The sequence below is a fragment of the Astatotilapia calliptera genome, chromosome 7, assembly GCF_900246225.1.
Source record: "Astatotilapia calliptera chromosome 7, fAstCal1.2, whole genome shotgun sequence".
NCBI classification, from domain to species: Eukaryota; Metazoa; Chordata; class Actinopteri; order Cichliformes; family Cichlidae; genus Astatotilapia; species Astatotilapia calliptera.
In genome coordinates this window covers 25,239,017-25,252,723 of record NC_039308.1, presented here as the reverse complement: position 1 = coordinate 25,252,723, position 13,707 = coordinate 25,239,017, and the positions used below count along the sequence as shown (strand labels likewise).

Below are 13,707 nucleotides of genomic sequence, written 5' to 3'. Positions count from 1 at the left end.
AGCTGACAGGCTCACAGCCCTTCCCCTCACTAGAAGCTGAACACATGAAAAGTAGCGCAACAAACTTGGTGATGCTTATTAAAAGACCAACAGCCCACTCTTTATCAACAGTTGTCATACATGTTAGCCTGGACACATGTTACCTGATTAATTACAGAGCTGCCGCGTGCTATCATTAAAATAGGGTCTAGTGGCTTTGGCTAACAATAAAATGCTAATGATAATTTTGGACTTAGGGATATTTTATATTCAGTGCAGTGAATTGACGTCAAATCTGCTGTCACTAGCCACCGTTTCTTGGTCGTGCACTTATCAAGTTTTGTAACCTGCTTGAAGACATGACTGTGTTGTTTTTTTCCCCTGCTGTTTTAATGGTATATCAGTAGAAATGCTCAAACATTCACAGATTATATAAAGGGAGATGTTGGAACAGTTGAAAAGATGATACTTTGTGGACAAAACTGGAAAAAGCAGTTTTTTTCTCCTTGTTTTGATCTCTTCTTCTCCTACATCAGTGCACATGTAGTTCTCTGATCAGGAAAATAATGTAGTGGCTACCTGCTTTGCTGCCATAACAGAGAGCATAAATGAATGAGGCCGTGAAGCCAGCAACCTGGTGGGTATACTGGGGCCTTTAGAGAGCAAACATTATCAGTCCTGCTCATCTGTGTTGTTAATGGACAATGTTAGTTTGTCAAGATAGCAAAAATTATTTGTTTTTAAAAAGTATTGTGTTTCTTTTAAAGAAAGACACCTAGACAAATGATTCAGTAGATATATCTATAGCAGGAACTTTTCATTTAATTGTTTGTCCATTATCTAACTTTGGTGTAGAATGAATGACAAGGGATCTTTATTAATAGAAAAAAGCTGTAAAACGTATGAAAATATCCTGAAAAGTTCAAAATTAAAAAAGCCTTCCAGTGAAACGGACTGGCATCTTTGCTTGCCCGATTTTGACCCCCGGGCCTTATGTTTGACACCTCTGCTTTAGAGAAAATCAACATTTGGCTCTGGTACATGTTCCTTCACATGATTTAAAGCATCTTTCCACTTGGCTCGCAACCAAATGACAATTTTTACTAAATAGTTGAGGAGGTGTAACACCTTAACAATACTCTACAAAACTCAAAACCTTAAACTAAGACTCCAAACTCCAGGGCGAGAGCAGCAAGAGTTTTTTGAACACTCCAAATCTCCACATGTGGGAATCTGACCGTGATGATGTTTGCTCTAGATGCACACACCCACCCCACTCCATCTCCACAAGAGGGGAGATTTCCATGACAAAGGACAATTATTGACTTTCATTGGCTCCGCTTTCTTTGATATCAGCAAGGGGTGTGTCTGTGTGTCTGTCTGTGTGTGCAGGAGGGGGCGGGTTAGGGGACAGCAGAAGAAACAGGGGGATCTGATGAAAGGAGCCGAGTGGGGAAAAAGCACCCGCTGACCCGCAATGGAGTAGTAGAAGAGGACGATTACAGCAGAAAGAAAGGAATGATTTGTTAAGGTTTTCTTCCTTTCAGTCCTCCACTTTACTGCTTTTTTTCTGTTTCCTCACTTTCTGGTTAGTGTTTTCTTTCTGTCTGTCTTATTCCTTCCCCGCATTTTTTTTTGTACTTTAAGCTGCCTATATATGACTGATCCTCCCCCTCACCCACACCTCCGCTCCCTCCTCCTCTCCCTTCACTACCATAATTTAAGGGGCTGAAAGGCATGGCGAGCACAGAAAGAGGAGAAGGGAGAGCAGTGAAAAAGGGGAGACCCTGCAGATGAGGGCCTTCCTTCACGGAGATGGCACAGATGTGAGGGTGTTTTTGTGAAATGAGTCGGGGAGGGGCGGCGATAGGCTAATTTGCGTGGCATAAAGACGGGGGTCCTTTTCATATGCAGAGCTCCACTTTGATGCGCGGCCGATGAAAGCTGGAGGGAGCACAGAGGAGAGGAGAAGAGAGGGTGACGGAGGGGTTCTTTGTCCCCCTGACAAGAAGGCATCTGCTCCACGCTGCTCTCCTCTCCTGCTCTCTTCAGCTATAAGGAGGCTCCCACAAAGGGGAAGCCGAGGGGGAAAAGTGTCATCGGAGCACCTTAGAAAGCAGAACATAAAAAGCAAAAACATAACAAAAAAATAGCCGCTCAGGTCCGCCTTGCATACAGATACGCATATCGTTACAGAATTCAAGAGCTGAGGCTTCACACACAAACTGGTGAATTGCAAAAACATGCTGACATACTGTGGACAAATTTACATAGTTCCACTGCTAACCAAAAACGTATTCACTTTGACTCATTGTTCCTTTTGAGAAGCAAATAAACTATACAAAACTTTCTTCTGTCACTGGGATTGAGATCAATGGCTTCCAGGGTGAAAGGTGTGCGTTTGTGTGCATGTGTCTGTGTGTGTGCGGTGAGAGATCAGAGGGAGACCATGCACTGAGGTGACTGGCGGTGCTTTCTGTACGAACCCCTGTCTCAAGTCTGATGTGTAGACTGTACAGCTTTCTGAGCATGTGCGTGCGCTGATGTGCAATTGTGTATATCTATATTTGCATGTGCATGTGTGCATATGTCTTTCATCTCACCAGGCCTCTCTAACCAAACACTGGCTGATTTCATGCTCACACAAAAGCTGAATCTGTGCTGCAAAGCTGAAAGGGGTCCAGGCAGAAAAAAGTGTCCTTTTTAAAGTGGTTAATTCAATAGGACACGTAAATCAGAATTTTATGCCCAGTCTTGCCTAAAATTTAACATGTTTGCTGTTTGCTGACAGTGTCTGTCAGTCAGACTAGTATAGCTCAACAACTTTTAAATGGAATCCTATAAAGAGTGTACATAAAATAGTTTTCAGATAATGGATCATTTTAACTCTAAACCAGGCTGGACTCCAAAAGGCTAGGCATGCTGCGCTATGTTGAAACTGATAGCTCCTCTCCATTTCCCCACTGTGGCAGTTACCACTACATATCATCACAGCAAAAATCTTCCTTATGTGGATTCCTCGCTTCTCAAGATTTTCCGCTCTAGGTGAGCTATCCTCTCACCTTTTATCAGACATTTGTGTTTTTTTTTAGCAGCAGAGCTCCTCTCTCTTACGGATAATTGACATTGTCTTGCATTGACAGCCACATGTGCTGTCATTTCTCTTGATCCTCTTTCTTTGTTGTTTTTGTTTTTTTGTGTTGCATTGCTCAACAGCTGATCTGGGAATATCTTTAACTCTCAATTTGATTGTCTCTTTGTTTGGCAGGCCTTGAAATAAAACCTCAGAGTCACAGAATGAAGCCTCCTGAATACAACTGTCATCATTAATGGTTCCCAACAATAGCATTCTTCAGCTGCATGGCAGTTTTAGCAGTGGCACACTGCACAGCCAATAACTGTTCAAAGATTGCTTTGGCTTGTAGTTGAGAGGGCACTGTTTATTGCTGGTATCCAGTAATTACACCAGAACATACCAATGCTCACATGTATGTGTGAGGTTGCTGACTCGCTGCTTGTTTGATTGTTAGAAGTTGTATTTTACACATATAATTGACATTAATTTGCTTGATCTTCATATTTTTGACCCCAGAAAAACCTCTGGGTCTTAGAGGGAGGTAGAAATAAATCTTTCATTAATTGGTTATCCCTGTCTTATTTTAGGTGATCTTTGCCCTGAACCAGACTTTATTACAACAGGAGTCTTTAAGGGCAGGAAGCCTACAGGTCCCATATACCACTGAAGACCTCATCAGGCACTACAACTGTGGAGATCTCAACTCCATTATCTTCAATCATGACACATCACAGGTCAGATCATCCACAATCTCATCTTATCTTGTCTTGTCTTGTCTTATCTGTAACTTTCAGTCTGTCTAATAAGCTTAGATTCATTTTGATCTTAGGTTTGTCCAACTGGCACAACCCTTAACCTTTTACTTTCACCCCTAACCTACTGACCCACCTCACCTTCTTCTTCCCCCACCCCACACACCCCCAGCGCACACATGCACTTTCTCCATACTTAGCTACTTCTGTTCTTTCTTTGCCACCATTGCTATATGTTTCTCCTGCCAATCTCATGAGATCTTTGTCAGTCCAAAGGCTTTTAAGTCAATTGTACCATCAGTCATGTAAAGAAAATAAATAAGTAAAAACCCTTGAACGATATGTCTTAAGAATTTCAGATTTTTTATTGATTCAACCTTAGTCAAAGGTTTGCAAATAACCTATAAATAAACAATCATGTCTTCTGTGTTTTACTTTCATGGCCAACTACCTTGGGAACTATAGGTCCCTAACTTCAATAATGTGACACTGCCACCCAATGAGCAGGCCACTGCCCAGGAAATAGACAGCTACTTCCGACAGGAACTCATCTACAAGAGAAATGAAAGGATGGGCAAGAGGGTCAAGGCTCTGCTTGAGGAACACCCAGACAAGAGCTTCTTTTTTGCTTTTGGAGCAGGTTGGTGTTCTCTAATCTACACAAAATACACACAGAAAAAAATGAACAGTGAACTCTGTGATCAGTGTTTGGAGTATCAGCTTTATAATATGCAGTGTGGGTTGTTGGTTTACTAGTGTGTTATTAGATACAGTAAATGCCGCTATATACGTATAATATCCCAAATCCACGAGTTCCTCCCCATGGATACTTCTATGTGTATGTGTATTTGTAAAGTGGTAATGAGATCTTTCCTTCAGTCCAGACCAAAACTCCTGGACACAAATTTACTTAATTACCTTCAAAATGACTGAATGAGTGAATGGTCTGTGTGTGTGTGTGTGTGTGTGTGTGTGTGTGTGTGTGTGTGTGTGTGTGTGTGTGTGTGTGTGTGTGTGTGCGTGCGTGTGTGTGTGCGTGCGTGCGTGCGTGCGTGTGTGTGTGTGCATGGCGGGGCCTGGGGCTCACTAAGCCTTGACCCCTGTGGGACATGGTCCTGCTCCCGGCTGGATGCTTCTGCCCGTCTTTGGGATGTGGATGCTTGTTTGTTCTGGGGTGCGTGGCTGGATGTTCCAGTGTGGTTGTTGGCTTGCTCCCTTGGTGGCAGGGTAATAATAATTACTTTTATCCATTTAATATAATGACTTTAATTCCAGTTTTGTTTGAAGAGCACTCCTACAAAGGAGATTAGAGACTTCTTAGTCAGAGCAGCTTAGCAAACTCAGGTAGAGAAAGCAAAGACATCGTAACCTCCTAAGACCCGAACTCTTTCATGGCATGCATTTTTAATTTCTCTTTGCTATTTGGGCTTATTGGGACCGGATGAATGTAAAAACAAAGAATTACGTGATTTTTATTTTTTTTTTTACCTGATTTTTGTTTCTGAGAAAAATGAGATCCACATATGAGGGCATTCGCTTTAAATTTCGATAGAACAATAGCAGTATAATGTCCTCATAAGTGGATATCAGACACTTGTAGAGCAAAATGTAGTATTTTGGTCTAAACAACTCAAAATGTGATGTCCACATATGTGGACGCCAGGTCCTAGGAGGTTAAGGAAGAGGTGAACAGAAGCCCCAGAAAAGCTGAATTTAGCTTGTCTTCCCAGAACTGAAAGGGCAGAGTCCAGAAACACACACATATATATACATTTATACATACAGTGGGGCAAAAAAGTATTTAGTCAGCCACCGATTGTGCAAGTTCCCCCACTTAAAATGATGACAGAGGTCAGTAATTTGCACCAGAGGTACACTTCAACTGTGAGAGACAGAATGTGAAAAAAAAATCCATGAATCCACATGGTAGGATTTGTAAAGAATTTATTCGTAAATTAGGGTGGAAAATAAGTATTTGGTCACCTCAAACAAGGAAAATCTCTGGCTCTCAGAGACCTGTAACGTCTTCTGTAAGAAGCTTTTCTGTCCCCCACTCGTTACCTGTATGAATGGCACCTGTTTGAACTCATCATCTGTATAAAAGACACCTGTCCACAGCTTCAAACAGTCAGATTCCAAACTCCGCCATGGCCAAGACCAAAGAGCTTTCGAAGGACACCAGGAAAAGTATTGTAGACCTGCACCAGACTGGGAAGAGTGAATCTACAATAGGTAAGTAGCTTGGTGTGAAAAAATCAACTGTGGGAGCAATCATCAGAAAATGGAAGACATACAAGACCACTGATAATCTCCCTCGATCTGGGGCTCCACGCAAGATCTCATCCCGTGGGGTCAAAATGATCATGAGAACGGTGAGCAAAGATCCCAGAACCACACGGGGGGACCTGGTGAATGACCTGCAGAGAGCTGGGACCAAAGTAACAAAGGTCACCATCAGTAACACACTACAACGGCAGGGAATCAAATCCCGCAGTGCCAGACGTGTTCCGCTGCTGAAGCCAGTGCATGTCCAGGCCCGTCTGAAGTTTGCCAGAGAGCACATGGATGATACAGCAGAGGATTGGGAGAATGTCATGTGGTCAGATGAAACCAAAGTAGAACTTTTTGGTATAAACTCAACTCGTCGTGTTTGGAGGAAGAAGAATACTGAGTTGCATCCCAAGAACACCATACCTACTGTGAAGCATGGGGGTGGAAACATCATGCTATGGGGCTGTTTTTCTGCCAAGGGGACAGGACGACTGATCCGTGTTAAGGACAGAATGAATGGGGCCATGTATCGTGAGATTTTGAGCCAAAACCTCCTTCCATCAGTGAGAACTTTGAAGATGAAACGAGGCTGGGTCTTCCAACATGACAATGATCCAAAACACACCGCCCGGGAGACAAAGGAGTGGCTCCGTAAGAAGCATTTGAAAGTCCTTGAGTGGCCTAGCCAGTCTCCAGACCTCAACCCCATAGAAAATCTGTGACGGGAGTTGAAAGTCCGTGTTGCTCGGCGACAGCCCCAAAACATCACTGCTCTCGAGAAGATCTGCATGGAGGAATGGGCCAAAATACCAGCTACTGTGTGTGCAAACCTGGTAAAGACCTATAGTAAACGTTTGACCTCTGTTATTGCCAACAAAGGTTATGTTACAAAGTATTGAGTTGTATTTTTGTTATTGACCAAATACTTATTTTCCACCCTGATTTACGTATAAGTGGGAATTCGTGTCTCTTACTGTTGTCTTTAAATAAAGAAAACAATTTTTTTGGATGTTATTGCATTGGATTTATGGAAACCGGTGCTGCTAATCAGCCCTATGAATGAATAACTCACTGACTGATAGATGGTCTTTATCAACTTTGAGTCCAAATAGTTTAGTTTAAAGGAGATCTTCTATAAACCATAATTTTATCAATGCAGGGTTAACCAGAAGCAGACTTGTGGTGTGTTTGAGTCATTTAGAAATGTCAGCATAATACTTTGAATTCTTTTAACACTACATAGCAACCTCATAAGTATCACCCATCTAATAAAAGAATCCAATGAAAACAGGGACGGTGATAAGAACAGAAATCAAGCATACTTCTATGTGTGTGTGTGTGTGTGTGTGTGTGTGTGTTCACTTTATGTGTGCATAAGTCCATCAGCCAGACTTTCTTTATTCTGTTTTGAAAATGGACAATCAATTGATTCATTCATTTTCTCTATCCTTTGAATTTGTCTTTGTTGTAAATCACTGATTGATCTATTGATTATATTTTGGACAGTTTTCTAATGTAATGTCCAACAATCAGCTTATTTTTGCATAAAGTGTTTACAGATAATTAATAACACATCTATAAACTATTTATTAGCCATCAATAAGGGGAGTCTTATTGAAAAGTAGCGCCATTACATTCTGAATTTGGCATGTCATAAAGTTTCAGTTCATTTCATACTTCTTATACAGAGCTGTATGAGAAGAGTGGACCAAATTGTATTAATTTCTTAATCCAATTTTGTTGTTTTGTTTTGTGTTTTTTTGCTTTTAAGCAATGTTACTGTGTAAACCTTTGGGGGGTCATTTTTGAGTAGAACAGCAGTGAGCTTTGAGCAGAAAGAGAGAGGCTTTCACAGACTATTGGTCTGCTGCAGGAAACAGATGAGGAAAAGCAGATGAACACACACACACACACACACACACACACACACACACACACACACACACACACACACACACACACACACACACACACAAAACCCACTCCCAGTGCCTAACAAGGAGTACATTTCAGAGCTATCCCCTAAGGAGGTGCCTTTACAAGGGCTTGGTCTCTGAAGGTGTGTGCCTCTGTGTGTATTTTTGTATGTATGGGTGTGTGCTTATATGTGTGTTCACTGTGCATGTGTGTGTCTGCATGTGAGCTGGTGAGTGAAAGTGATATGGCCAATCAGCCCAGAAGCATTGGTCTTAGACATATGGAGGGCAGGTTAGGTCGTTGTGTACAAGGAATGGGATGTGGCACACGATGGTCCACACACACACACACACACACACACACACACACACACACACACACACACACACACACACACACACACATTACACAGGCCCCTGGGTATCTGGGTAAAATGTGTCCTTAATTATCCCGGGTGGGGTCAGAGGACAAGCACACTCACGCACACACACCGGCTACAATGGAGCCCATTATGTCAGGGTACTTCGTTTCCCTGTTGCTATCAGCTGTGAGATCTGTCTTATCACTGACCTTATCATGTCCCTCTGATTCGTTAAAGAATGTTTAAACAGATTAAAGATTTTTTTATGTTCCACATTTTCAAAGCTTTAGGTAATCTGTGATTATGAATAATGTTAACTTTAGATTAAATTTGATTCAGAGGAATTAGAGTTGTGCTTTTTGAAACAGCAGTAGCATATTTGACATATTTCTTTTCCCGGGTAATGATCCCATTTGACTGCAGAGGTCGGCCTGCAGATTCCTGACTGACCTATGTGGAAAATTGTTGAGGGTTTTCATTTTTGCTTTCAGTAAGCTTTATTGCCACAACAACTTAAGTACACTGGAAATAAAATAATGACCTAAAATAACTTCAGCATTAACATTCTAATATAGTACAAAGTTAACTGTGATGAGGAAATATGGCTGTTTTTTTATATTTAATTTTTATTTACATGATCAACGCAGTTTGTCTGTTTGTCTGTCAGCAAGACAATTCACTCACTGGCCACTTTGTTAGGTATACTTCAGTAGTTCTGAAGCGCACTTCTACAAAGGAGATTAGAAGCGTTGTAGTCAGAGCACCTTAACAAGTTCAGATACAGAAAGCAAAGTCAATTTTTAAGTAATACGAGACAGAAAAGCTGATTTTTTTTCTGGAACTGATGGGTAGTACATGGCACAAATTGAGCCTAATCAGCCAGTCACATGACACAAACTCAGTGCTTTTAGGCAGATATGTGCATATAGACATGCTAAAGTTTAAACTGAGCGTCAGAATGGGGAAAAAGGTAATTTAAGTGATTTTGAATGTGGCGTGGTTGTTGGTGCCAGACGGGCTGGTCTGACCGTTTCAAAAAACTGCTGATTTGCTGGAATTTTCTTACACAACCATCTCAAGGTTTTCCAGAAAATTGTCTTACAAAGAGAAAATAGCGAGCAACAGTTCTCTGGATAAAACTGCCTTGTTAATGCCAGATGCCAGAGAAGAATGCTATGAATGCTTCAAGTTGATAGCAAGGCAACAATACTTTAAATAATTACTTATTATAACTAAGGTATGCATAAGAGAACCTCTATATGCACGCATTTAATGCAGATTGGCTACAGCAGCAGAACATTACACCGGGTGCCTCTCCTGTTAGCTAAGAACAAGAAATTGAGGCTACACTTCAAACTGGCTGGTGAACAAGCCGAACTAGGAGACGCATAGTCAAAGGAACCCGTAAAGGTTTTGTGCAGATATGTATACCTTCTGTCATAATTGAACAATCGTGCACTGGATTTGACCCACAGTTGTTATCTTTGACTGTGTGAGCCATATTATGTGAGTATTTAGGTGTTTTTGCATTGTATGAAAAAAATAAATAAATCCATGAATGGACAGTAGTCACACACTAGAGTAAAATGCTTTCGCACCCTAAATAATTTCCCATACAGGAACACATACACACTGATTTATACACCAAGAAAGAATTGCTTTGTTACACGTGGGTGGAAAACGAGGCCCTGCCAAAGTCTTTTACCTGAACTGAGCTGTAGGGGCTAAACTGACTGGTCAACTGAGAAATTGTTATTTAATTTCTTGTCATCATTTTCACACTCATGTTAAAAATTCACCAGAATGTGGCCTGTGATTGGTTTGCATCCCAGCTTTCACTGTTAGATAAACTTTGTTTTTCAGCAGTCTGGCCAGAATAGTGGTCAGGAAGGCAGCAGTCAAACAAACAGTAGCGGTCGCTGGTCAGTACCTCACACTACACTTTAAGGCCCAATGGAGCAGACACATACACACACTCTCACTCTACACTGGCTGTGTCTCTCTTTACTCCCACCTCACACTTTGTTGTCTAGAGTCCTTTCTTCTTTTCCTTGTGCAAACTGCCTGTTAATGCAAGTTCACAGAGTGCAGTGGGTAAAGATTTGAAGAAGGAAAAGAGATGCGGTGATAAGAGCCAGTTATAACAGAGTCACATTCATGGTGCACAGACCTCTGTGACCACCCAGTAGTTCTGGTTGTTATGAGAAAATTTAAGGTAGAAAAAAGTTTCATACACCTGCAGCACAAAGTACCCTGTGTCATGCTTAGTGCCCCATCTTTCTGCTAAAGCATAAAAACCAGGCTTATTAGAGTAACAGAGACATTGCCCCAGTCTTTCCTGTCATCCTCATACAAAAACATGTCAATAAAAAGATTTTGACTATACTGGGATTTGAGCCAGCTTTCAGCGATTTGCCTTTTTAAAATTTTTTTAAAAGTTTTTTTAACAACATAACTCATAATGGTGAACATATAATATTTGCCAGTTCTTCAGTCCTAGAAGGAGCAGTGATTTTAGACTCAATATATTCTGCCCTTGTCTTGACCATAATGGTAAAACTATGAAGGTTTTTCCAGTTTTACTTTGCGTAGCTAAACAGCTATCCTGTCACAACTTTGTACTTTACTGTACTGTAAGTAAATACCTCCTAGAAATTTGTCTTTTCCCCCCACTTGTTTGTCTGAAATACCACGCCCATCACTCAACGTGAATGATGATGTTGAAAACGTGCCATATGTTCAGACAGACATATGGAAGTGGTTATTGCTCCGCTCCATAGGTACAGTAACCCAATCCATGTATACAATCTGAACCCTTGTTCCCTTTATAATCTCTGCCATACCCTGGCACGCTTGACTTTAATAAAATGGTGTGTTTACATATCGCTAAAGGCCGAGAGCGACGTTCTGCCTGCTCTCAAATGTTTTTTCTTTTTCCAGGCTGAACTTGAATACATCCATGTTTCAGCCTGAAGCTCCTTAGCACACCATGATTCCCCTGAAAATCTGCTCCAAAACCACAAATTTAAATATTTGCGGCAGTGTAATAGCCAGTGTGGTTGACAGGCTCTAACGGTTACTGTACTTTGAAATGTTTGACTCTTTTCACAGACAATTAAGGTTTGACTTTGGATCTTTTGCTGTTTAGCTTGGTACAGCCTTGCTAAAGTGAATACCCCTTGGTTAGTGAGCTGTTTAGTACTGTGGGTATGCCTGTAATAAATGGATGTTTTGGCTCATGAGCTGCAACTCATGACAGAAGTTGACATGAACTCATAACTCACACAAAGCACCTTGACAAGTCAGTATGTGGGTTGCTCTTGGTACTGGAATCCCTTGATGAACTGCTGAGTCCTCTAGTTTCAACATAAGCAAAGGGTACTAACATAGCCACATTTATAATGCATTTGTTTGCCAAACTATTTAACAGCAACTTAAATAATAAGAATATATCTGGCATATTCCAATTGGAGCCCCCTCGAGCCAATGGACATGACAGTGAATCCAAATCCCACTACCATTTTAAGATGGTAGCGTGACAGTAACCATTTTCAGCTGCTACTTTATATCAGTTTTTATGTTAACAGTGAAGTTATGTGGCTTTTATTGACACATAAGTGCTGTACCACAAAAATAGAGTGAAGCCAATAAGATAACCGTACATATCTCACTGTAAATAACTCAGAAGCTTTTTTTTGTTATTTTATGATGTGATAATGATACAGTTATTATTTCACAATTATGTGAAATAATACATGCAGAAGCAAAAATGTTCTGTATCACATTTAATGTTATAGATAATCTCAATTGATATTTGGGATTCAGGTATTTGTTTTTGTTTAATATTTTAAAGCATTATTTGCTGCCAATGGTTGGTGCTGCTCTCCCAAAGTGCAGAGTAGGATTAGGATTAGGTTTAGCAGATACGATGACAGTCATATGGGAGACGGGGTACACTCTGGATAGGTTGTCAGCTAATCATATGGCATGAAGCAACCACTGACACTCACATCTACACCTACAGGCAATTTAGAGTCACCAGCTTACAAAGCATGCTTTAGTCTGTGGCAGGACTTAACCACTGGCACAGTGATAACATTGAGCCTTGGGGAGTCAGTAAGTTTGAACCCAGCGGTAACAGCGCTAACCACCGTGCCAACCCCATATAAACATAGGTTTGAATATTTCCCTCAATGTAAATATAGTTGTGATGAAGAGTTAAAACAAATTGATGCAGAATCTATAGTTTATGATCCTGCTACACACTGCAATCAAACCATATTCAGCTCATTTGAAAAGCATTACATTATAACTGTTGTTACAACACTTTTTTGTGTAAATAAACTAAGCCTCTACTGCCCCTACATACATAAAATGGTAGCTTCATAGGATTGACTAGAGATTTCTCCAGGTTAAATCTTCCACATGCATGGCTCAGATCTCTGCTGTGTGTTTTTACTGTATGCACGGCATCACCGCTGCCACTGCCCCTTTGGTTTTTCTCGCCCAGATGGTGTGAAAGTCAAAAAAAATATGGTGCTTTTTTCACAGCAACCTCACACTCATAAACAGCCAGTTTACAACTGTTTGGGGTAGTCGCTGACACAAGTAACACACATGTCATCCAACACCATTAAAATCCAGACCAGACCTACCACACACCGGTTAGGGAAACAGGCAGCTAGGGCCAGACCATCTGCCAATCCTACATTAAGTCCCGGATTTAAGTTTGAATGACACCTTTATGCCTAACCTTTTTTTTAAGGTTTAGTTTATGATGATACATTTAATGATAAATGAAATTATCAGTTATTAAGATATTTAATCATGTTGATCGAATAAAACAACAGCTATCAGGTGTTTTTTTATTAAAAACAAATCTGAAGAGGTGGACACGGTGTGTTTACCACCTCCAGAGTGGTAAACACACTGTGATGAGGTTTTGTGTCAGAAGAGAGGAACAACTAGCTGCTTTGAGTTCAGCCAGACAGACTTTTACTTATTATTTAAAACTGTGAGTAGTTTCTGTTTGCATGTATAATATTAAACTCAGCCCAGATTAAAAGACAAAACATTTTAGCAATCAGATGTTAAGATACCACGATCTGTAATGTATCATTAGCACATGCAATGTCTTCTTCCATGAGGATAAAAGAGCGATAAACCTGTCAGCCCCTCTGGGTAACTAACTGCTTGTTAAGCTGCTGAGTGAAGCGCTCCTAAATATATACATTTTGTTGAAGTCATCTGGTCAAAGGCCTCAGCCTCTGTACTTGAAAGACATATTTCCTACAGCTCACGCTTCTCTCTCGGCTGCAGCACTAAATGCTTGTCACAACAGTTTGCTGTGA

The 13,707-nt window shown here is 40.8% G+C and overlaps 1 protein-coding gene across 1 annotated transcript in view; it reads left to right on the top strand.

Annotated features, from left to right (window-relative positions):
• The window catches only part of trabd2a (TraB domain containing 2A), a 57,797-nt gene that overhangs the window by 22,640 nt on the left and 21,450 nt on the right, over window positions 1–13,707 (top strand). Inside the window, exons 4-5 of the mRNA XM_026174047.1 lie at window positions 3,643–3,789; window positions 4,273–4,447. Of these exons, the coding sequence (XP_026029832.1) occupies window positions 3,643–3,789; window positions 4,273–4,447 (322 nt within the window). The remainder of the gene's footprint in view (window positions 1–3,642; window positions 3,790–4,272; window positions 4,448–13,707) is intronic.